General features: G+C 36.6%; 1 protein-coding gene across 2 annotated transcripts; it reads right to left on the bottom strand.

Moving 5' to 3' along the window:
- Positions 1 to 502: 502 nt before the first annotated feature.
- entpd1 (ectonucleoside triphosphate diphosphohydrolase 1) lies at positions 503 to 23,464 on the bottom strand. 2 transcript variants are annotated; one of them, XM_008437102.3, is made up of 10 exons: positions 23,087 to 23,464; positions 13,967 to 14,094; positions 13,427 to 13,544; positions 11,029 to 11,179; positions 9,972 to 10,131; positions 9,659 to 9,862; positions 9,271 to 9,528; positions 8,226 to 8,339; positions 7,949 to 8,086; positions 503 to 1,057 (listed from the first exon to the last, which is right to left on the bottom strand). In XM_008437102.3, exons 1-10 carry the CDS (start codon positions 23,100 to 23,102, stop codon positions 851 to 853), a joined length of 1,494 nt encoding a protein of 497 aa, XP_008435324.2. In that variant the 5' UTR covers positions 23,103 to 23,464; the 3' UTR covers positions 503 to 850. The 2 variants fall into 2 exon arrangements, with proteins under 2 accessions (XP_008435324.2, XP_008435325.2); XM_008437103.3 differs by lacking the exon at positions 23,087 to 23,464 and adding an exon at positions 16,059 to 16,573.
- Positions 23,465 to 24,832: the final 1,368 nt, after the last annotated feature.

A 24,832-nucleotide genomic window follows, 5' to 3' on the forward strand; every position in this document is an offset into this window, starting at 1 on the left:
AATAATCTTGGCTTCATCTCTAACGCGCTCACTGCCTGGCTTGTCAACCTTGGTGGATGGTTTTATATAAAGTCATAGGCAACTATATCTTTGACATATCTCCTGTTTCTTGGTCTTCAGGAAGCTGAGACCTTAGCAGAACAATTGAGATTAAAATCAGTTGTTCTGCTAAGGTCAGAACAAGTGAACTTAGCAGAACCCCAAACCCTAATTATTTGGTAATTAGGTAATTTAATAAGACACTACACTTTATTTAGGAGCATTGGAAGCAAGGGGGCTGTATACCATCCCCACTTTTCAGATTTTTGTTTGCAAAAGATAAAAATATATTTTTCTACCAATTCAAAATTGGTAGAAAAATACCAATTATGACTTTTTGTTGCTTTATCATAGAAAATTCACGTTAAAGTTTTATCTCAAAGTCACAAAATTTGAAAAAGCTTAAGGGGTCTGAACACTTTAAGATGACGGTGTAACTACTTTACATGGAGCCAAACCAAGCTTTTTATATAAACTCAGGTTACTTTATTTATACAGTTTCATATTCACAGCGTAATTCAGGACGCAGACATGCATGCCGATGAGGATGCACACACGCTTTCAGGCATGCATTCAGTTTTGCTCATTCAATACCAAGCCCCATATTTAAGTGGAGAAAATGTCCTTCAGTGAGAGGTTTCACTCTACCGATGAGTGAAAACGTATGCCCTTCTGAAAAATCCTTGAAACAACAGGAGTTGCAGGACCGTGTTTGACAGCGTCAGATGACCTTTCACCCACACAAACACACACTCACAACCCTTTGCAGACGTTCCTGACACAGTACTCAGACATGGATACATTATTGTGTTTATACAATCTGTGGTTGCTTGGAGCATTTGGGCCAGATAGGACGCAGGCTGAGGATGAAAAGGATGAAAAGCAGCAATGCGATGACAGTGACTATGGAGACGTAGCCGGCGTGTGGGAGTGGGGGTGAGTCTGGAGCCTCTGCTGGAATCATGTTGGTCAGGTTCAACATGTAGCCCAGTGTCCAGCCTGCATCACTGCCTTTTATCTGAAAACACCACAAGAAAGGAAAACTTTAAATACTCTCACAGTACGCTCAAGCAAGATTGAATGCTTAAAGATGCATCTCAGTTTACTAGAAAATGTTAGGTACTTGCAGTAATTTCATTCAAACACTTTCATATGCAATGTGCATATGTCACATGCAGAATTATATATTTATTTTATGTGTTTTTACAAAATGTTATGTTTCTGTGTGGTAGAAAAATGTGCACAACCAACAGGGACCCAAAGCCTATTATCACACACATAAACGTATCCACAACAACTGTCACATTCCTTGTGCTAAGCCAATCATGAACCAGACAGAACCTCAGAAGTGTCTTTACTTGGCAGAATAAAAAGATGACTGGACTATAGGTCAGTGTTCCACTGTCCTTGTTTTAGAGGAAAGTAAATGCGGCTTTTCATTAAAAAATCTAGATATCCGAGTCTGTTAGAGAAGAGAGCCTCACAATCAAAGTCAATTCTTTTCATGGGTATTAGATGGAGAAAGATGAGACTCTAGACTCAACAATGCAAACAAGGGTGAAAGCTTCTATTAAAGCAACCTTTGTGGAGCTGTAATCTGATCACTCCATGTCACACTACTTTGATCCAGTAGTTTAAGAAAAAAAGAGACTTTAACAAGTGTTTTATAAATGCACAGTATAGTGCATGGACATACTTTTATGGACACATTTGTGTCAAAACTCATATTTGTTTTAAATGATCTAATATAGTTAGTTACCTTTATAAAGTAAGAGCCTAAGTTATTTATCGCCAAAACTGATTTTGACAAAAAATAAATAAAATAAAAAATAATAATAATAAAAAAAGAAAACAATGAAAAACAAACAAAGAAATCACTTCTATCAAAAAAAGTGATTATAGTTTTATAAAAAGACAGTTTTTTTCCCCTTTTGGTTTTCATTAATTGTAAGACATAATTATAAGCAACAGAAACAAACGCTCGATAATAATAATAATAATAATAATAATAATAATAATAATAATAATAATAATAATAATAAAATCTGAGTTTTGCGGGGGAAAAAAGCCAGGAATCTGACATTAAATTCAGAATTCAGAGGATAAAAATCCAGAAATTTGGGAATAGTAACCCTAATCCTCTTCCCTATAAATCCCCAAATTTACATTCAAGAAATAGACACATCACCATGTTTCCGTTTACCTGGGTTTATCGGTGTTTTCACTTTTTATTTATTTATTTATTTATTTTTACTTTTTTTGGATGTCGCTTGGCTTATTTTTATCCAATCAAATTTACCAAGCGCACAGTTTGACCTGACTTTTGTCTGGTAGGTTGTAGTTAATACTTAAGTGCTATAAATATATATTTTAATTGTTTATTACTTTATATACTTTGTCACGTCTTTCATCTTCCCTTCATGTTAAGGTCTAATCTTACATGGTCAGTTATGGCCACCGGACTTCGAAAGGCTGCTAAACCGTTAGCTCAACGGCTACATAACGGTATCATGTTTACAGCAAACAGTGTTTGCTGTTAGCCAGTGCTTTTACTTATGTTGTTATTTTGAACAGTGTTTGAACACTGTTTTAGTCTCTCTTGGATATTTCGGCTAAATGTGGTCCTAATTACCGGTAGATTTATTGGTGCATTTCCCCCCATATTGTCATGTGTTGTGTGTTTGCGACGTTTCGACCACAGTGTGGTATAATGGGTGTGTCGTACATCTGTTATCTTGTGATATCCACACCATTCAAGAATGATGTGGACTTTTTGTGAATCACGAGGGAATGATTTAGATGCTTAAAGCATTTAAATACATTCATGTCTGGAGTTTATATCATTTGGTACTTTGATAAAAAATTTTAATGTCTTCAATTTACCGAAAAATATCAGTAAATTTGGAGGAAATATGTTATAATCAGGGGTGAAAGTAGTTTTCAATTCTTGGGGGTACTATGACAAAAGTATAAAGCACACTTTGGACTTTCTATGCTGATGACATTTTTACGACACGATAAAAGCTGTGTATCTCTTGAATTGCTACAAAGTGGAGCTGTATTTCCCTCAGCCCACTGGCTGAAATGTTGACACGTTGATGCCTTGAGACCTAAATTCTGAACATGTAGCCTTCCACATCGGGTTGATGGGGTAACAGGTCCAGAAGGGAACCACAGACATCTCTCCCAGGCCAGACTAGACACATAGATCATCTTCATCAGTTCATTTCAAATCCTGAATCGTATTCAAAAACAATCTATTATAATAATATTTTCAACAAAAGCTGCTACTGCTGCTCATCTGATGGAGACATAAGAGAGAAGCTACAATTCTTTTAAAAACAGGTATAAACATTTGTTTACCACTTGGTTTAATAGTTAGAATACAAGAAAAGTGAAAAACCAACAGACTCATAACCAGTTTACAGGGAAGCATAGAAATGGACTCATTTATCTCCTTCCCGGCTATCAGCAATGTGGGCTGCTGACGCTGTGCTGCTGTTGATGTTGAGCTCTCAGTTACACAGAAAAAGCTGGAAGACATTACGTTCTGTCTATTGTTTACGTTTCCGCACCGTACAGAACAAATGTGTTCGAGTGGGTCGTTTAAAACCCATCAAATATGGAGCGGCAGCGTCATTTCTTTTCTACAACTGTCCATCCATTTCATCCATCCATTTTCTTCCTCTTGGATCAGGTCGCAGAGGTAGCAGCTTAAGAAGGGAGGTTCAGACTTCCCTCTCCCCAGCCACTTCTTCCATGTCCTCTGGGGGAATCCCAAGGCGTTCCCAGGCCAGCCGAGAGACATGGTCCCTCCAGCGTGTCCTGGGTCTTCAGTGGGCTCTCCTCCTGGTTGGACGTGCCCGGAACACCTCACCAGGTAGGCATCCAGGAGGTATTCTGACCAGATGCCAGAGCCACCTCAACTGGTTCCTCTTGACGTGAAGGAGCAGCGGTTCTACTCTGAGTCCCTCCCAGATGACCGAGCTTCTCTCTCTAAGGGAGAGCCCAGACACTCTCCTCTTGGGACATTCCGCGTCCCAAGAGCCGAATAATTAATAATAATTAGTTATTAATTAAATTATATAATTCAATTAATTGATAATCAAATTATTATTTAATTATTTAATAATATTATTAATAATAATAAGTAAACTATTATTTTATTATTATTATTATTATTATTATTATTATTATTATTATTATTATTATTATTAATCATAATAAATAATAATAATTATTATGATAATATTTATAGTATTTATATTATAAATAATACATATTATTTATATTATACAAATAATAATATATTATTTATACATTATATATAAATAATTATGTATTTATATATAATAAACACATATTTATATATAATAAACACACTGATTGTGTTTTTTCATCATAAAAAACACAATCAGTGTTCATAATTAAAAAAGCACTGATTGTTTTTTAATCATAATAGCAATAGCACTATTATGATTAAAAAACAATAGCAATATTATATAAAGTTATATAATAACTTTATGTTATTATAATTTAATAACATAATATTCAATTATAATATAGTTATAATTTATTAAATTATAATAACATAAGGTTATTATAATTTATTAAATTATAATAACATAAGGTTATTATAATTTAATAACTATGTTATTAAATTACATAAAGTAATTTAAATATTACCCTACCCTAACCCTATTTAATATTGTTATCATTACTATTGTTTTTTAATAATAATAATAGTACTAATAATATCCCCACAAAAAAATCTGAATATCCAGTCCATTACAGTCTTATGTTTTTATGGATTGACTTTTATTTTTGTGATTATTAATAAGTGATCAATGTAGTATATTAGCTACTGCAGCTGTTAGCTAATTAAACACCTGCTGTACTGATGATCTGTCAGAGTTGGTGTTTTAGTCGCCTTTTATTTTCTAACTGGACTCAAACAGAATTCCACATCTACATCTTAAGGTTGTCAAAGTCAAGCTATCATAACTGAACTACTTCCCTCTCCCTCCATATTTTTTTTTCTTAATTACCACTTTCCTGACCTGTTAATCTAGTGATAGTGTAGCAAAGCACTGCATCCCTTTGTCTTTTATCAGGCATACATTTAACATTTTGTACGTTATATATATATATATATATATATATATATATATATATATATATATATATATATATATATATATATATATATATATATATATATTGTTGTTCTTTAATAAAGCTATGAACGTTTTAAGGCAGTCAGAAGAGGACGTGCTGGTCTCAACCTCCTGGCGGTCAGTTTGTCACCTAAAGATCGACTCAAAACCTTCCGCGATCGACGTGTTGGAGCCCCGCTCTAGCAAAGCACTAAGAGTTCAGAAACAATATGAAATAGGAAAAAAGTTATTTTTTAACCAATTAAGTCGTGTTTTAGATTGTTCTTGAAAAACTAATCAGTCACGGCTGATTAGTGGGTGCTCCCACGGCTGCACAGTGAATCCATTGATTTTTTACAGCAGACAGCAGCTCTCCTCTTTTGAGGGTACTGCGTACTCCCGCTAAATCTTTTGGGGGTACGCAGTACCCTGCCGTACCCCCTTACTTTCACTCCTGGTTATAATAGATGTAAACATGTTGCCCTTTAATATTCCTCATTGTAGACATTACTGAGTCCCAAGTTAGCTACTTTTCAGTATCTGTGAGGTGTTTAAAAATTGAGTAGGAAGACTAAAGACAAAATTTTCGAAAAGAAATTCTGTATATCATCATCTTAATATTCACCTAAAGAAGAGTAGTTTTCATTTTCTAACTACACGGAGTGCTAGTAAAAAATATATATTTTCACAATTAATTTAAAAGCACAATAGAGAAAGAATACTAACATAAAACAAAAAGTTATCTGGTGGCATAATCATAGTATTTTTTTTGACAGTAGCACTTATACCAGGTTTAGAAAAGTGTGTGCTTGTGTACCTTCTGCCTCAAATTTGATTATACATACAATTAATTATTTGTTTGATTTAGGAAGTCAGTGGATGAAAAAAAAAATCAATAGTTTTATTGGCCCAAAACTCTGCACCATTCTCTGGCTGTGTTGCCAACAGGAAGGCAAAATCACAAATCCAGCCTTTGGAGCCAAAATAGACTCACTGATGGTAACAGACCTATTTTTTTCTATTTTCCATGTGTCAGAACTAGGAAAAATGTTCTTAAGTGTCTTGCTTTAGTTATTTTTAAAGAAAAATGTCAGATTTCCTACTAAGGTACAGTATACAGTATAAGATAGACATACCATCTTGAGCTAAACTGACAGCTGATGTTTCAAAATAAAGACAAAGAACAGCCAGTATTCCATTCAGATGTGTATATTTTTACTGATATACATGCTTGTTCATCATTTTCACAGATCTATCCTGCCTTGAACACGTCCTCTGATGTAAAAAGATTCCCCAGTAAAGATGACAACCTCTGTGGTACCTGCATACGGTAGGAGCTTATTTTCTCCAAGCTACAATTCTTTAACATTTGGACAATAAACACCTGTGTAATATTGAGAAGTGACCAAAAAATTGTCTAGAGAAATCTTGAAATGGAAACTGTGCTTGAGGCTTTTAAGTTGCTGTGCTGGCTGTTTTATAATTTATGGACCTTACAGTCATATTCTTGTAAGATCTGTAGTCTGATCCATGTTTTGTGGAAGTTTTGCTATTTCATTTGTTACTGCGTGACTAAACTGGTTGTTTCGAAGTTTTTGTTCAGATAACTGATGAAGCATTTAGAATGATTTATTTAGTTTTCAATAGAGGTGCACAGAAATAATTGTGGAATTTCACTTAATGTTAAGCCATATAGATGCTCTGCGACAGACTGGCGACCTGTCCAGGGTGACCCTGCCTCTCGCCCGGAACGTTAGCTGGAGATAGGCACCATCAACCCTCCCAACCCCACTAAGGGACAAAGGTGTAAAGAAAATGGATGGATGGAGGGTTAAGCCATATATAATAAAATGTATAGTAGTATATATTTACTATTCAATAAGTGGATCAAAACTGGGCACTCTCTGTTTTTTGTCTATAAGCTTTGGAGTCAACAGCATGTATGTTTATGAATTTCTTTTGAGCTTAGTACAAATCAGATGAACATGTGTCTTAATTTTATGTTTTATTCAAAATGAAGCATCGCAGACTTTACTTTTCCAATGATGAGTTTTAGTACTTAGGGGAAAAAATGGTATTAATAAAAAAAACTTAAAATTTAGCAGGACAAACTACAGAGAAAACAGGAACTCTGTATTTGTCAGGAAAAGCTGCATTTCTAGTTTAACATGAACATTTCAATTTGTCAATTTTCAGTTTTCCCTTAACGACAAAAAAAGTTTAAAATTTCTCATTTTCCTTGCATAATCTAAACTGCTACAGGATCTACAGTTTAGCTTGCTGCCTAAATATCTGCAACAGAAAGGACATCCCTTGATCCTTCTTTACAAGACAGAATTTGTGTTATTGGTTGATGCAGGATAGAGGAACAATACAGTTTTGTCAGCTGACTGTGTCACATGCCAGCTGACAAAGTGATACAAAGCAAAAGTGGGTCATGTGCCAGCTGTTGCCATCACACATGCAGCAGTTAAAAAAATAAATATATATTTCAGTTTTAAATAAAAGCTGTTTCATTTTAGGTATTTATTTAATTTAGTGTGTAAATACCGTACAAAAATTGTATTTTACTCAAGTTATCATACCATGAGAACCTCATACCAGTCAATTCCTACTGAGTAGTTTTTCCATTAAAAGTTCTAATTTAAGGATATTGGCATCAGTGAGGATGTAACAGGATGTAGCAGAAGTTTGAAAGGAGGCGTTGGCCTTGAATGTGTGGAACAGGAAAGTGTGGGTGGTGATCTACTGACCTCTTTGATGAATTTTATGTTGGAGAATGTCTCCTTAGTGAAGTTGTATCCTTCTGTCAACAGTGTGATGATGTATGTGCCAGAAAAGCAATATTCGGCCAGGTATTTCTCTTTAATCTTTGGGTGTTGCTGCTTTATCTGTTCAAACAATTTAAATGTTGGGATATTATCAATGCACAATACAGAAAATACTGAAGGAGTTTATTTAAAAAGTGGAAATGTATTAATACAGCAAATCAGTTTTCAGTGTGTGTCTTATAAATAAATATGGCCCAACCTGATTCCACGGGGTTCTACAGTAGTTTGCTAGATTGGTCTTCACAGTTTCTAATGGGATGGAAGTATCGGTCAGGTTGAGGAAGTTCATCACAAAGTAGTACGCAGAGAAGGCCTAGAGGAAATGGGAGAGAGGATATGAGCTTTATATTTAGAAGAATGAAGCATTGCCCTTTTGTTCTATTCTTGTATTTACACAACACTGACATACTGACTTATGTTTGCTGCCAGGAGAAATTTTAGAGAATCGGATAATAACAATATTAGGTTTTTAGTTTACTTTTTGAAATACAGTTCTGTTAACTTGACTGTTTTTTCTAGAAACTTGAACGTTTTACAAAATATGTCTGAAAATAGAGGTGACACACACAATGGTGAGGGATATTTCCAGGGAATTGGTTCCAGAACTAAATTGGCAACTGTATTTTATTGTCATCATTTTTAAAAAAAAATTCAGTTTCATTGCTGTCTTTCACATAAAACATTTGTGTTATGTCAGGTCTTTGCTGAACCAGAGAAAAGAACAGCGATTGTCAGGAGGTGGTGGTTGGATCATGCAACCCAACAACCAATAAAGTATTCTTATTTAGTAGTTTTCCCTTTTTATCTACCAAGTTTAGGAAAAGTAATAACTTAACAATTAAAATAGTGATTGGAAAAGAGACTGTAATTGGCCAATTTTCCCCTGATTTTCTCTGATCAGTGATTGGCTGGTCAAATACTGACAAAACTGATTTGTTTCCTTCTATTTATTAAAACTTTGAATTCCCACATTTTTCTAAGTCTGGGTACCAACACTAGAACTGTGTTGGTGGAAACACCCTAGACTCCTGGAGCCTTTTTCACCTATTTTAAAGATACAGTAACCAGTCTGTTTGATGGAAAAAATAGTTGGTTTCTTTTGAAAACGATTTAAGTCTTGATTGAAAAAGTTGTGCAGTAAAAATGTTATCATCATAAAATGCAGAAATGTTGTAGACTTCTCTAGAAATGACTCGTATGATGTGTGAACTGCTACAAAAACACAAACATCTGAACTATTTTACCCCAAATGATCCTTGCAGAGGTGGCTGGAAGATCTCGTTGAAAGAGCATCTACTGTATTTGCAGGACGTAAAGTTAAACAGAGTTTTGACAACTTCTTGGCACTGAAAAAAGTTTCCTATTCCTGTGTGAGTGAAGTTTAAAGGAGCTTCTTTGGGTTTCCTTTCTGAGACACATGGGCTGTCATACAGGGCATTGTAATTCCTTGTCACTGAATAGCCTGGGTGGAAGCATGGATCAGACATTGTTACTGGACCTGACTAGGAAAGAGATTGAACAAGAGACACAGGAAATATGTTTAGGTAATTTGATAAATTGCTCTACATTTTATCCAAAGTCACTGAAAATCACAAAATGAACTTTAAACATTTAAAAACCTCAAAGGATTACCTGAGTCTGGTGTGCCAGAGCCATTCTTAGCACTTGGTCCTTCCCATAGCACAGGAAACTGTGAGTGTACAGGTTGTAGTCATTTCCGTAGAGTCGGAAGGCCACAGAGTTGCTTGGTGATTCTGAAATGTCATGTTCATGAGGTACAAAGCTGATTTGAGTTGAGGCCCCACCAAGGTCAAGAGCCCCTGTTGTTTCTAGACCCTGAAGCAAAAACAAGAGAGAAATTAAGTCATTGTGGTGACACCCTTGCACATACAAAACAACGTTGAAATTTGACAGACTTGTTCTGTATCTAGATCTGTAGACAAACCTGTTTGAGGCGATCATCCAAGTAGTTGACGGTGACCCAGCCGAAGGCGCCCTCCTCTTGCCCGCTGAGTATTCTCGCCCCCTGATATGAAAAAGGGAATCTTTGCAGGGCTTTCTCCACAGCCTCAAACACCTTGTCTGATGCCTCTCTGTTCTCTATACTGCACACACACACACCCACGTGTACACACACCATCAGCAATTTCATACAGTGAGTCACATGCATAATTCAAAACAATGCAGCTACCCATAAATAATGAACAAACTGTATCATTTAAAATTGCTTTGACAGCAACATATTCGTTTCCCTGTCACTAAAGTTTGCACGGACATAAATTACAACATTTGTCAGTGGAAAAGGTGGATAGCCGGATTTTGCTCTTTACAATGCAAATACAACTAAAGAGTTGAGTCTCATGGGATCATGTGAAGTACTGAGTCTCCCTTTGCACACAAATGCATACAATGCAACATGCATGTTACTGGGAAGTTCAACTTGGCTGCACACACTAACCCAACAATACTAGTTTCACTAAGTGCTAAAATTAAAGTTTCCATTAAAACCTATATTTGAGAAATAAACTTTTGGATCAGCTCTGTGTGTTACTTTTTTTGGCCTCTTATAATCTCATCAAATGTCCCACATGGTAATTGTAAATGAATGCATTATGTATTATTTATATGCACAAATGCTTTTATTTTGAAAAACAGCTTATATTAAATACTGTGGGTTCAGTACAGTCTGTGGATCTCGCCAAAAAAACTGTTGGCATTAGGTGTCATTTCATTTACAAATTACAAGCACATCTAATAAGAGTTTAGCTCATCAGTAGTTCAGGACATTTGAGCTCATTAGAGATCAGTGCTGCAATAAAGATTCAGGTTCAGAATTTCTGTTATTGGTAGAATTACCACAGAGATACTACTTTGCTTGCATTTCTGCTTGACTGGACCATAACAATATTGCCATGTTGTGTGTTGAGGCTTGTCAAACTGGCACTCGAATCTGTTTTATTTTTTTTAAATTATGTTGCATTACAGATATATGTTGAACTTACTTCAGCAGTCTCATTCCAGCTGTAGCCCCCAGATAGAGCGGGGTCTCCTGGTGTCTCCTTGAGGGAACCTGCATCTCGGCTTCTTGCATGCATTCTGTCAGTGACATTCCAGCCTTCTCTGGTTCAGCTGCATAGCTTGAGATACCTTTACCTGTAAGAATAGTTACATTTTAGGAGGAAGCTGAAATCTTTGTTAAAAACGGGAAGTTCTGAAGAGTTTTTGATATTTGGACAATAATCTGCTAGGATTTTCCACAGATGGTAACGAACAGGCCAGACTTGAATTGATCTACAGGTGATCTTTGTAAAGCTGTTGTGAATTAGACACGGTTGAAGTACGTTGGCCCCTGTTTTGATCCATGAAAGAAACGAATAGTTCACAGGTTTTTCTGGTCAGTTTGTGATTTAAAGTGTTAACTTAATTTGACCTTGTTCACAAGATGTTAAGCAAAGCCAGACCATGAGGATGTCTTGTTTCTCTGCTTTGTGGTCCAGTTTACATGGTCATCATGACAGAGCCTTTCAAGTGGTGAGCAGGATGTAATATGGGCAGTCTGACCTGTCTGCAGCTGTTCAAGTTAAAATTTGAAGTATTTGCGGCTACCGCTGTTCTGGTTTGTTGGATTTTATGAGCTAAACCCTCAAACTGTGTGCTTCTGCTGCGAGACTTCCTGGCACAGAAGGTCTTTATTTCAACCACCTTTTTCCTATTAACTTATCAGTGCTTATAAAACCCATAATGGTTGCCCATTTTTCTGTTTACCAGTCACTAAGAATTTCAGTGAAACTAACTGAAACTGGTCCATATGCAGTTTCAGTCAGATATTTTTAAAAATTCATATTGGGCATGCAGATTATTAGCTTTGGGTCATTCTTTGTCCATATAAGCATAATTTTATAGACTAAGTGATTTAAAAAAAAACAACAACAACAATTTGGAAGCTCAATACAGATTTTCTTTTTACTGTAACTAATAGTCCAAATATTTTTGGGCAAAATTGAGGGTCAGGGATCAATTTACTGTTTGGATCACAAATTATTTCCAACTTTTAACAATCAGGCTAGTAGTCAAGCTAAGCATTTCAAAGTGGCAACTGCCATTCTACTGTTTTGTTTATTGAAGACTGCAATGCAGCTGCTTTTGCCAGTGGTGCTGCTCATTTTGTTGCTTCATACCTCATTGGGGATGTGAGATAAAATCTTTTTCACAATATATTGAGATTTGGACAAGAACAATTCTCACTTGATGAACAAACGTCAAAGCTTAATTATTTTTATTTTAATTTGTGACCTAATATTGAGGAACGAAAAATGGAACTTCATGTTCCGTAATCGGAAAGTATAAGGAGAACACAGTCCTTAATCATCACATTAACTCTGTATTAAACTAAAAGAAAACCTGAGGAACTCTTTTACATGGTTCCACCTCCAGGAGGAAGTAAAACTCTAATGTTTACCTGCCAGCATTAACTGGCAGACTATTTAGCTAGATATGTCTATGATTTACAGTAGCATCTTAACCTTTTGCGTTATAATCAAATCCTGAAGTGACTAAATATTCTCGCTCCTAGGGTTAGATTCTTGCTCCTGTTTGTAGATATTTTCAGGTACATTGCTGAGAGACTAGTCTCTCAGCAATGCATCATATTGTGTCCCCCAGGATACTAAATGATGCATGGATGATGACGCTGATGTTCCTCCCTTTTGCTGTCTTTACATGTGAGATGATGGAGAACACAAAAGTACATCCACACATGTCACAACATTTAATAAAGCGTTTCTATGGGATCTCAGTTTGTTGCATGGGCCTGGAAATATGCTTTCCAATAGCAATATGAAAATAAACATTTTAATGATCTCCTTTTATTTGGTGAGCCAACACCAAAATTGAGCAAGACTTGTGGAATGGTTCTTACCTCAATCCTAATGAAACTTTGTTGGCTATGATTAAAAGCTGACTCTTTTTAGTGACCCAACTAATTTAAATGAGTAGTTGACCCTTATTGCTAATCCAGCACAAAATGTTATAGAGGCTAATGAAGCCGTTAAGAAAGTACAATCAAGTTGTTTCACTGCTAAAGCAACAGATTTTAGACAGATGCACATTTTCCAGGGAAGCCTTGTTGAAATTGAAGCAGTTAATTTAGTTCTTTCCTCAGATGCTTGGCATATCACTTACTATCTATGCCCTTTATTTGCTCTTGAGGCACCGCAGAAAGACTTCAAGCCTTGGTTGTTTATCACAATTCATATCGTTATCGCAACATTCACCAGTATTACAGCATATCAGATTTTATCCTGATATCATGGATCTTATTTATATTCATTAGAAATAATGTAGTGTAGTATTAAATGATTCAACGCTATGCATGCACAGCTTTCGCTGTCTAGACTTTACCTTTTACTTTGCAGGAATGCTTCTGTTCAACTCTTCCAGTGTTGTTATCCTTCTCTGCTGGCCACTCGTAGATATAAAGAGCTGTGTGGGAAGAGCCGGCGTCGAGCACAATCCCATACTGAGCGGGGACAGAAGGAGGAATTTCTGTTTATGCTGTTTGAGCCATTAATTCTGAAACAGTTCCTTCCAGATATGCCATTTTGAATCTCAGTTGTAGTGGTTGAATAACACATAGACAAACATTCTAGAGTTACATCCCAAGCACATTAAAGTTTGTGAAACAGGAAAAGAGTCATCAAGTAAACTCATGACTTCCACTACATTTGGGTAGCTTAGAAGTTCAAACTCTGACAACAAACAAGGATTTATCTTATCAGCAGATGCTGATAAGATAAATCCTACTTGTGCATTCCTAAAATCAATAGCACAGGTTGAAAACTTGAGGTCATACTGACTGCATACCAAATTTGATAGACAGGTTTTAGGCTAGGGTTGCTCCCACACATGAAATCCACACTTCAGTAATTTCTTTCAGCATACCTTGTACTTTTGGAGGACAGGTCTGTTCTGCAAAACTGCAACCGTCACCAGGGCAACAATCGCTATGACACCAATCACAGTGATGATGATGGTCAGCGGCGTGTGCCAGGGGTTCTTCTCTTTCATCTCTGAGAGCGGGGGCGGAAATACAGACAGACAGAAGGGGGAGACAGGAAGGAAACGGCAGAGGGTTGCCAAGGTAGAAAAGGGGTAGACGGGAACACAGTGGAAATGGGTTTAGGGGGGAAATGTTAGCAGGTCTTGCATCCAGATGTTTAAGTCACAGCATGTGGGAGTCTGTTGGAGGTTGTGTATTGTGTTTAATTGTTTTGCTTGTAACCAAGGGTTGCAGATGGATTTCTGATTCGGTGCGTCTGATCTCCCTCCATTCTCTTCATTTATTCTAGGGGACATTTGGTTATCTCAGACGCAGAACATTTGAGATATTTTTCCACTGAAGTATTTGAGTAATGCTGAAAGATCAACAGGATTTCCACTCTGGAAAGAGTTTAAAGACCTAGTCTCGATAATAGCTTAGCTGTTTACACAGCGTAGGGAAACAGTTGGTTGAAATCAAACAGATGCTTTTATTAGGGCAGACCTATTAAGACATGTTTAGACAAGTGTCACTAAGCAGTTATTAATCTTAAACAGCATCTTATTTGAGATATAAATTTTAAAATGAATACTTTTCGGTTTGCTACTTCTCTCTCTGGCTTCTACTGGATTAAATTTGCCATGGTTTCATAGAGTAACTAAATTTGCATCACCTTCTCATGCCACCATTGCCCTCCATTTATCTGGGACAGACTACCGGTGACAGCAGGTAGCCCTTACAGCACAAGTTCTGTAAGAACCTTTGTGCTGTAAGGGCCCTCCTTATATATTGGAGGGAGATAATTCCCTCCAATATATCTAAAATAGAAAAATAATGTTATTTTGATTGCTAAAATAATCTAATAACTTGGACACAACATTTACAATAATGTAATTTATAACAGTTATTTATTCTGATACATAGATGTAAACAAAATACAGTGGACACCCGCCTATTCATGTTCAGTATTTTCCTGTTGAACATGACTTTAAAGTTTACTGCAAGAAGTCTTGCTATTGGCAGATCTTTCCATGGAGCATATGTAAAATATTTGAAAGAAAATGCAGCTTTCAAAGCTGAAGTACCTTGGCATTGTGCTACTTGACATATTATAGGCTGGCATTTGCATAGCAATAAGACCAGGAGCTCCAATTATATAACTTATCGCTGATTGGCTGTAGATGTCAGCTTTTACAATAGTGCTAAGACAGTTTCTGCTTTGCATAACATTGAATTTTAAAGAATATTTGGCATTTTAACTATTAAAATTGGGAGTTATGAGGATTTTTAGAGGGGGTCTCACATGCTTGCATATTTTAGCAAATAATGTGCTAAATATGACAATAATTTTAACATTCATTGTACACAGAACCAAGGTGTAACAATCTTATTTAATCACTTTTCAGAAAAGCTGATTGTTGCACTTCTTTAGTTTCCAGTCCATGACTGGCTATTTTTGCAACTGCAAAATATCTACATTTATTTTTCTTGCAACTTCTGCATGAATGTTCTAGCAGCCTTCCACCAGTAAGCCAACCAGCAATACACAGCAACATTTTGGGAACATTTTAGCTTTTTTTTAAACTTCCTTTAGTTTTCAAAACTTTTGTTGTATGATTAATGGTCTCATGCGGAGCACTGCTGTCATTAGTGTGTTTAAAAAGAACAGGTTGTTTGTATCCAGTTACTGTAACTCAGACTGCTGAGTAAGATAATGCTTTAAAACCTGAATTATGCACACTTCCATGTACACACAGAAATTACACATATTACAAACTGGCGGACACTATTCAAGAGCACACGACAGCTGTCAAACAACCCCCGGCACAGTGTTCTATGCGTATAACAGTACAAATACGAGAAGCAGCACTGCTCTACTGCATCAGCAGAACCTGCAGCTCTGATTGTAACCCTGACCTTTATCCTCACAGAAACTCCAAAACTTAAAGTGTAGCAATACAACAAGCCATGGCAAACAGAGAGTGCTTCACTTACCTCTGTTAGTGAAGTTGGCAATGATAGTGAACGAAGGGGAGTGGATCCCGAGAGAGAAAAAGGGAGGGAAGAGAGAGAGGGGTAGAGGGAGAGAGAGAGAAAATACAGACAAGACAGGCAGAGGAGAGAAAGGACAGGTTTTCAGCTGTGGCCGGACAGAGAATTGGAATAAAACTGAGTGCTGTCGGAGCAGTTCTCTAGTCTGAGTTTGGCATTTCCTCCCCTAGCTGAGGCAGTAAAACTGGTCACTGTGGAAACACAGCTAGCCAACTGTTTGTTGATAGGCAAGCACGCGTTCGTGCGAGCATGGACCCCTTAAAAGTTCTCTAAACTAATGAGAGCCACATGCTCTAACTGTTTGTTCTCCCGGCGGGACGTTTGGTGGGAGGGGAACCGGGGACTCCCTTGTTTGGCTCGCTTTTTATCACCAGGAGGCTGTGATGTCATCTCACTGATGGATTGGAATTCCCTTTTCTTTTTATTTGTGCATGTGTCTGCATGTTCTGACTTTGGTGCAGACTCAAAACATGACTTGCCTGCAGATACCGTATGTTGATCCATTCACAGATGGTCCTTCTGTTTATTTCCCCTTCTTGCCACACATCTCCAAATTCGCAATTACTTGTGCTTACACACACACATAGGAGACACTCAGTCAGCTTCTAATTTTTCTAAACACAATAGATTAAGGAGGCTTTATTTTTTTAGATTTTTTTTCTGATGACTTCAAAAACTGAGCTGATTGTTTATTATTCTGTGTTAATTTGCCTTTTTACAGTGTTTGGGAAAAGTGCAAAAAGCTTTTGCACTTGATGACAAGTATCAACTTTAAGCCAGAAATATGACGCAATCCATCAAGTTCCGTTTACAGGAATCGACCCAGAGCTTGTGGGCCTTTTTATTAAAAACACTTTCTCTGAATAATTTGGTCAGATTCTAACATTAAACTTGCTCAACCTGTGAGAGGATCTGGTGATTTATTAAAAACAGAACGTTGCAGGTTTTTACCAATTGCGCTCCTTCTGGACCTTCAAAACGCATAAAGTCATGACTCTATTGATTTCAATCTGGTTTTATGAACCACAGTTTAACTATTTAAAAGACTAGATGCAGCATATCTTTGCAGAGATAATAAAAGTGAGCCACTTATGTCCCTTTTTTTTGTTACAAGTTGTGTCCAAGTAGAGCTGTACAATATTTCACTCTGCAAGTATTGATACAACTAAAACCACAAGTAATGAATTTATTTATAAAGCACTAAGAATTTCCCGATCCAATTACGTAATCTGAAATTGGGCCCGATGGCATAGTTTCAGAATCGATTGAAATTGGGCATTACAACCTGATAAGGGACAACTTAGAGTCGCTGTATTTATTATTATTTTGTGACTTTTCAGACCCCTACAGTGACTTTTTTTCTCAATAACTCTAACAACGTCTCTGTCTCTAGTTTATTGGACCATACCAATTATTTATGTTTCTTATGACAAATTCCTTCTTTTTGCACAATCCTAATGGATACAAACAAGTTTGAAGAACTAGTTGGGTGCCTACCCCCGTTTCTTCTCCACCAGGGCAGCAGTGTCTGCCCTGGTGGAGCAGTGGCCCACCAGTGGCCCACCAGAGCAGTGAGCAGTGCATAGAGTGACAGTCATGCTTCATGTCCTTGCGACTGGTTGCACTGACTCAACGTTATCAGCTTGGTGTTGTACACAAAACGGTTTGATAGGAACGTTTTCCTGCAGAGCAGTTTCCTGTGTGACTCAGTGTGTCACTAAGTATGTAGCTGCATTGTAAAAAGTTAGTTAGTTGGTTGACATTGCCTTTGTTGCTATTTTAAATAATTAAACCCACAGTACGAAGGCCAAATACATATTTTCAATGCTTTTCTTAAGTTGTCTTAAAGTGCAACTGTGTTAGGCTAACCCTAAAACAATGTTTTTAGGTCAGAGTTTTACAAAAATGGAAATTGGTCACAAAATTCAGATCATCCAGATCTGTGCATTTTTACTCATACTTTTCTTTAAAGCTAAATTAGACTTGAATTATTTTTCAAAATGCCTTAAACATTTACATGAACTGTCTGGGATGGAAAGAAACATCTCTTTAAAAAGAAATAAAAAGAGGAAATATAACCCAGACACCATCCAACGTAAACTAGAGCTAACTTTGATTTAAGCACAGCGTCTGACCCTGTCAGCATGTGTGTCTGACCTCCATCTTGCAACATCAGTCTTGCGAAATCCAACAAAATGTTCCTCCAAGACTTGGAGCTATAATATAAAAAGAGTGAAGTCATATGTTTTCCATATGTGGCCCTAATTTATGCAGCAGTTCCTATCCGTCACACATTATAAATGCATGAGGATGCATGGAATTTATATGCTGTGAGGAAAACAACACATCTTTGTATGAATAATGGTTTTCTACCATTCTAAGCCTTAATAGAGTACAAATCAAAGTGAGTCACTGTCAGTGGTTACAGTAGAAATGTGATGCTCACCAAATTAATATTTCAGTCTTCCTCACAATTGTTTTCAAATCTAAGAAATGGGCATATTGAAATATTTAAACTAAATTTATGTTATAATCCACATAGATCAACATTATCTACCTCTGCTTCCGGAAAATGACACGTTTGGCAGCAAAGTCGGTCTCAAAAACACTTGTTGAGACAGAGAACAAGGGCTCTGCCAAGCAGGAGTTTTAGTGCATGAGATCATGAAGGAACTCTTTTGGAATATCCACAGACCTGTGGGATACACCCACACTTGCAAGTTAGTCTCTTCTTGCATAATGCATTTACCTATCTATGACTTACAAATTATCAGATCAGTCCAAGTCCTAGTCTGTTCCATGTTTTCATAATGGATCTCAAATTGTTAAGGAGAAGTGGCTACCAACTAAAATAATCTTATTTCCTAAAACTGGCTTCAAAACACACGTCTAGGTCAAGACACAGTTGCGCAAGAATTTCGCCAGTGTTTCCATTTCCAACCTCTCAACAAAAACTGAAGTGTTAACTTCAGACTAGGATTTCCCTAATGTTGACATAATCAAAGAGAAGAGGTGCAGGAGAAGCAAGAGCAAAAAACACAGAGATAAACACTGTATAGCAACATAGAGAGCGATTTAGAAACTCTGTCTATGTCAAGAGTCTTGTCTAAATATTTTGGTCAGTTTTGAGCAAACTAAGTCCCTAAAATTGTGTTTCAAGGATGTATATTTATCTTTATATGACCTATTTTGTACAATGAACATGAGAATAATGTAAATGAACAACATATCTTTATTCAAATCCTCTCCCCTAATGATAACAGCTTACCACATGACTGGACAAATCCCTAAATGATGTCCTAAAAATGTTAAACCCTAATTCTAACCTATAAGACTTGCGTAACATATGACACCAGACAAAACAGCCTTATTTAACAAGCATGCAGGCTACAATTAAAACTTGTCATTTAAAGTTATGTGGCATTTAGTTGCAAGAACAAATGTGAGACCTGCACACACTCAAACATCAAAGTAATGTTCTATTAACCTAGAATATATATTTGCTCGGTTGAAGACCTCATGACTAGAATGTTCACTCTTGATGATCTGATCTTCTAACTGTTTGCCTGAGGGCAAGATATGATGAGTGAGAGACATTCTGAATAGTGTACCTTCACATTCAGCAGTGAGTCGAGGGATGACAGAGTTGTGGATCATCAGTGGGGTTTTGTAATGATAGGAAGACATCACAATAATGTGAGGCAGGTTCTAAAATTATGGTGCTATTTGGTGGTTAGGACAAACAGCTCATAACAGCTTTGTGTTGACATGTTTCATCTTCGGTCACTATAGAGTAATACGTGTTAGTCAACAGCACTGAAACCATGGGGAAGATAAATGTTTGTGTCCTGTTAGAGACTGAGTTTAAATCGCATTTTTAACATTTAAGCAACAAGTCAAATGTCAGGAGATGCAACAGTGAAGGGACAGTGCAGACTTTAAATGTTTGCGATAAGATGCTGCATAAATCCTAGAAGTATTAGTGTAATTAGTGTAACCTGTTGGACTAGCAGCATCAGAGGCAGGAACTTAAAATGCTGAAACAACGTGATAGAAAGTTGTGTCTCTGCTCTGGGTACTACTGGAACCACTGGAGATAATGGTGTAAAGAATGAGGATTTAAAAAAAAAAAAATTAAGAAAAACTATCCTCTATATAAGAATGTAAAAAAAAAAAGTGAGAGGCTTTTTCAGATGTACTGTAATACAGTTGATTATTTCTGTCATCAGCAATTACAACTCCTTGAAGAACCTTGAATAATATGATTTATAAGCAACTTTGGAATTATTAAAAAAAAATTAAAATTGAATTATTTAACATTAACACATTATCTTGTCTATTGTTTTGCTAGACATGGAAGTGATATTTTTAAATGAAACATTTTTATAAATATGGGTAGAATTTATTTGGTATCAAAAAGCATCAATTTTGAGTTTGAAATGTTTGTGTCGTGACAACTCTACAAATCTGACCACAAGTATCACCACCATGTTCTTTTTCTGAATTAATGAAATAGATTTTTCACAAAGGACAAGGTTAGTTTGGATATGCTTAATAAATGAAATTGCAATTCTGCATTACACTTTTTATTGTCGTCTATCACCAAGCACTGTGATGCTGCCAGTCTATGCGTACTGTTTTCTTTCTGGTTCATAGTTAAAAAAGTCCAGTAGACTTGCAACATTTGAAGAAGCATAGTTGGGTTCAGTTACCTAAAACTTCCTCTCCGTGGTGGTGCATTCTGACTGAGTTCATTGTAAAAATTGATCCACAGTAGATTGAGTCAGACTTGCATAGTGAGTTGAGTTTCTTACAGTTTATTAGTAAAATGACAATAAATAAAATTCTAAGAAATTTGTGTTGTTGCAGAGTGATAGAATGTTTGAGCTGAAATGAGAGAATAAATATATCCCCACTAAAGAGGGATTTCTTTTACTTTCCCATTTCTGCTCCATTGATAATGCAAACGTGAATGTATTGGATTTCCAGCAGGGATGAACACTGTATAGTAACAGAAAAGAAAGGAAGAGGATGCCAAACCAACGGGAGTTGTGAAACCAGAGTCAAATGAGGGTGAACCTGCTGTCTCCTCCTAAACCTCTTGATTCAAATTGGTGACAGTAACAATCATGAACTGGGCTACAATGGCTTGAAGCAGACCAGCTAGAAGTTATTTTAGGTTGAAAAACAAAATCATGGTTGTCTGAACATTACTTTTTAAATATCTGAAACAAAGGTTATTTTAGTTTTGGCCTAGGAAAGTTGTTGATTAGAAAGGTATTCCTCAGGAAATCCTAAGTATGCATGTCAAGTGATGGCAAAATTGCAATTGACCCAGAGTTAGAAATTTTTGGTTAGTGTACTGGTGTCAAATCTGTAAGCTAATTTCACATCAAATCACAACAGTATGAACATATTATTAAGTTTCTCACTTTCATCAAAGATATTTTTCACCACAGCAATTAGGTTTTTATTTTTGGGCCATAGTGAAACAAAGAGCATGTGAGCTTCCCACAGGAAAGTGGTTTTGCCTTTTTAAAGTCAGGATGGACAGGCTGTCACTAACTCTCTGTTGAACTAGTTTAAACAGGTACAGCCAAATATTTCAGTTTGAAGTGATGGTGATTATAACTTACATTTCAACACAGCGCCAACACAGATACGTTTGTGCCAATGTGCATATCTTTGATACTTAGCCAAAATTAATTTCTTTAAAATTAATTCATAATAAATTAATTAGATATTTATTGTGTAAATATCAAAGACAAACAGGTGGATTTAACCAGCCCTTTCCTAGAATTAAAGATATTGGTTCAAGTATTTCAAATTCGAAATTAATACACTCTTTATGCTGTTATCTCTTAATTTTATTCATACTTTTTGAAGTTCTAAGAAGTTAAAACGTTTTGAGATGTTATGTTGTTTGAAATCGGCATGTTTCCAGCTGTAATATAAGATGAGGTTAATGAAAAAACATAGCTTACTTGCTCTAAAATGGCATGATCTGGAAATATTTGTTGTTATGTGTACGGTACTTTCTCCACCCCACCTGGATGATATTTGCAATGTAAAAAGAACAAGCACTGTAATCTGGTTCTATTTATTTTTAAATTTTGCTATCTTTTCAATCAGTCTTAAACAAATCAGTCAAAATCTGGATTGGGAGGTTAGATAGAGCTGGACCAGAAGTTAGTATGTCCTAAAAACAGGGTCATCAATGGTAACTACACTTGTTAGACTTTAACTATTGTCATAACATTACGTTTATGACAAACAGAAAGTACCATTTTGAAAAAACTTTTTCCCCCCTCTTACTCTTTGTACACAAATATCTTTTTAAAAACATCTTTTATAGATTTAAAAAAATATCTTTGAATTCAATATTTTTTACTAAATAAGAAATTATTGTATTCCATTGTTGATGGCATTGTTGATTTCTTCCATTGAATATTTGAGGGAGATAACTTCGGCTTGATAAGGGAATATTTAAAAATACTGATTATTTTATTGACTTTTAACTGAACCTGATAGCTCTGCTAATGGGATATTTTCCACAAAAATAGATTCTCAAGCTGAAACTCTACTCAGCTATTTGCTTTTTTAAAGATATGCGGACAATTAAACTTAAGGCAACCCCCAACAGATAACATCATTTACCTAATGATCTGCCACTGGATGGATTATAAAAACAAACAAGAACACTCATCACACTAATTCAGTCATAGACCGCCATAAAAAAGCACATGGTTCTGCTGTCTGTAAGATTCCAATAACACACTCTGTAAAAGTCACACACCTTCTTCAAACCGTTACAGTATCCTCTACAAGCCTTACAGTTAAATACAGCACATGCTCAACAGATCCGTCAATGCATGCTGCTTGTTCATTCTACTACTGGTTACGCTGACAGAAACGGATTTCCTACTTTAGATAGATCTTGCGCTTGCGCCCAGTCACAGCAGTACACCTACCTCTTTGTGCAGACATGGGTCCTTTCTCAGCAGTAACACAATGCTCTTTCTATCCTATGCCCCTTGCTGTTTCCCCTTCTCTCTCTCTTTCTCTTCAGCTCTCTCTTCCTCTTTCTCTGTGGTAACACAGCACCTCCTTTCAAATACACTTGCTTTATTAGGAGAAGCAGAGCTTCTCTCCTCCCTCCTGCTCAGCCCACCTCCCCCCTTCTTCCAGGCGCCTTTAGCTTTTCCTTCTGTTTACCCCTTCTTCTTCGTCTCCCTCTCTATACCTTAGTCATTCCCTTCACTATATTGTCCCTCTTTGAAAGGCTGCCATATCTTTCATAGCTGTCTGTCTTCCTTCACTGGCAGCTTCTTTATAACTGTCATCTTTATGACTCTCTTTGTTTTTTGTTGTTGTTTTTTTTTAATTGGGTCAAGAAGAAGGTACTGTTGGGATCTGGATGGAATCCGGAACTGAACCTGGAGGCATACTGAACTCCTTCAGCCTAAAAGCACCTGATAACCACCATCCTGCTTGTCTTATTATATTTAAGCTTTCTGAATAAAAGTACTAACCTCTATTGATGCCTACAGAATTAACTTTCAGGCATTGTTAGCTTTTCACACAGAGGATGACCACAACCCTCCCGGGGCCGTGACTCTGTTTGCCTGTGTGGCGTATTTACCTGCCTTTGACAAGGCCACACAGTATCAAATCCTGGACACATTCACGCTTTCTTTTAAACACATATTGCAGTTCAACCACTGCGATAAACCTTCTTCCTCTTGCTTTGTTTCTCGTGTGAGAACCAAACTCAACATCAGCACAAAACAGCTGATATATGGGTGTGATCTGTAGTCATGCTGTCGCTACAGCACATTCTGCTGGTAGTGAAACAGTACTTGTAATGATGAAACCACAGAGGGAGCATAATGTTTGCTTTGTGCAATGTTTGGAAATAAAAGGCAACCCATTGTTATGACAGCTGTAATCCTCATTTAATGATGCTCTAAATGACAGGCAGAATATTTCCTACAGGAAGGTTTTAATGCTCATCCGTAATGCTCCATCAGTCTGTCACTTAATATAAGAATCATCATTAGTTGGAGGAAAAATCTTTTACAGTGCCTTGCAGAGGTAGTCATAGCACTTGAACTTTTGACTCATTTTATTTCTTTACAGCCACAAACTTTAAAATATTTCATTTGGATTTAATGAGACCGGCCAAATCAAAGGAGCACCCAGAAGTGGAGTGGAAGAAATAATACATACATGGTTTTTCTTCTCTAGTCTAATTTTTCTATAAAAATCCAGTGCAGCCACTTGTGTCGCCAATTTGATAAAATGTTCACTTATGGGTTAGTTAATTTTGATATAAATATAGCTTCTCTGTGACCACAATAGTAGTTTATTAGAAAGCATTAGTGAACAAAGAGCATCCACCCTGCAACACAGCAGATGGGTCTGGGTTTGTGTTGCGGAGAAGCCTTTTTTAATGCTTCGTTAAGTTGGAAGCAATTTCCTATGCTTTGAACATCTCAGAAAAGCTATTAAGAGGTTGTGGTCTACCCAAACCAAAAAGAAGAGCAAGACACCTTTTACCAGAGGACCAGCCAAGAAGTCCTTGATAACTTGCAGGAGAGACAGAGATCCGTAGCTTCGATAGCAGAATCTTTCAATAGGACAACTCTTAGTCATACACGCTCCACTAAACTGGCTCTTAGGGAAGTGTGGCAAGACAAAAGAAAGCCAAGGAAGTT

The sequence above is a fragment of the Poecilia reticulata genome, chromosome 19, assembly GCF_904066995.2.
Source record: "Poecilia reticulata chromosome 19, P_reticulata-male-v2, whole genome shotgun sequence".
Taxonomy (NCBI): domain Eukaryota; kingdom Metazoa; phylum Chordata; class Actinopteri; order Cyprinodontiformes; family Poeciliidae; genus Poecilia; species Poecilia reticulata.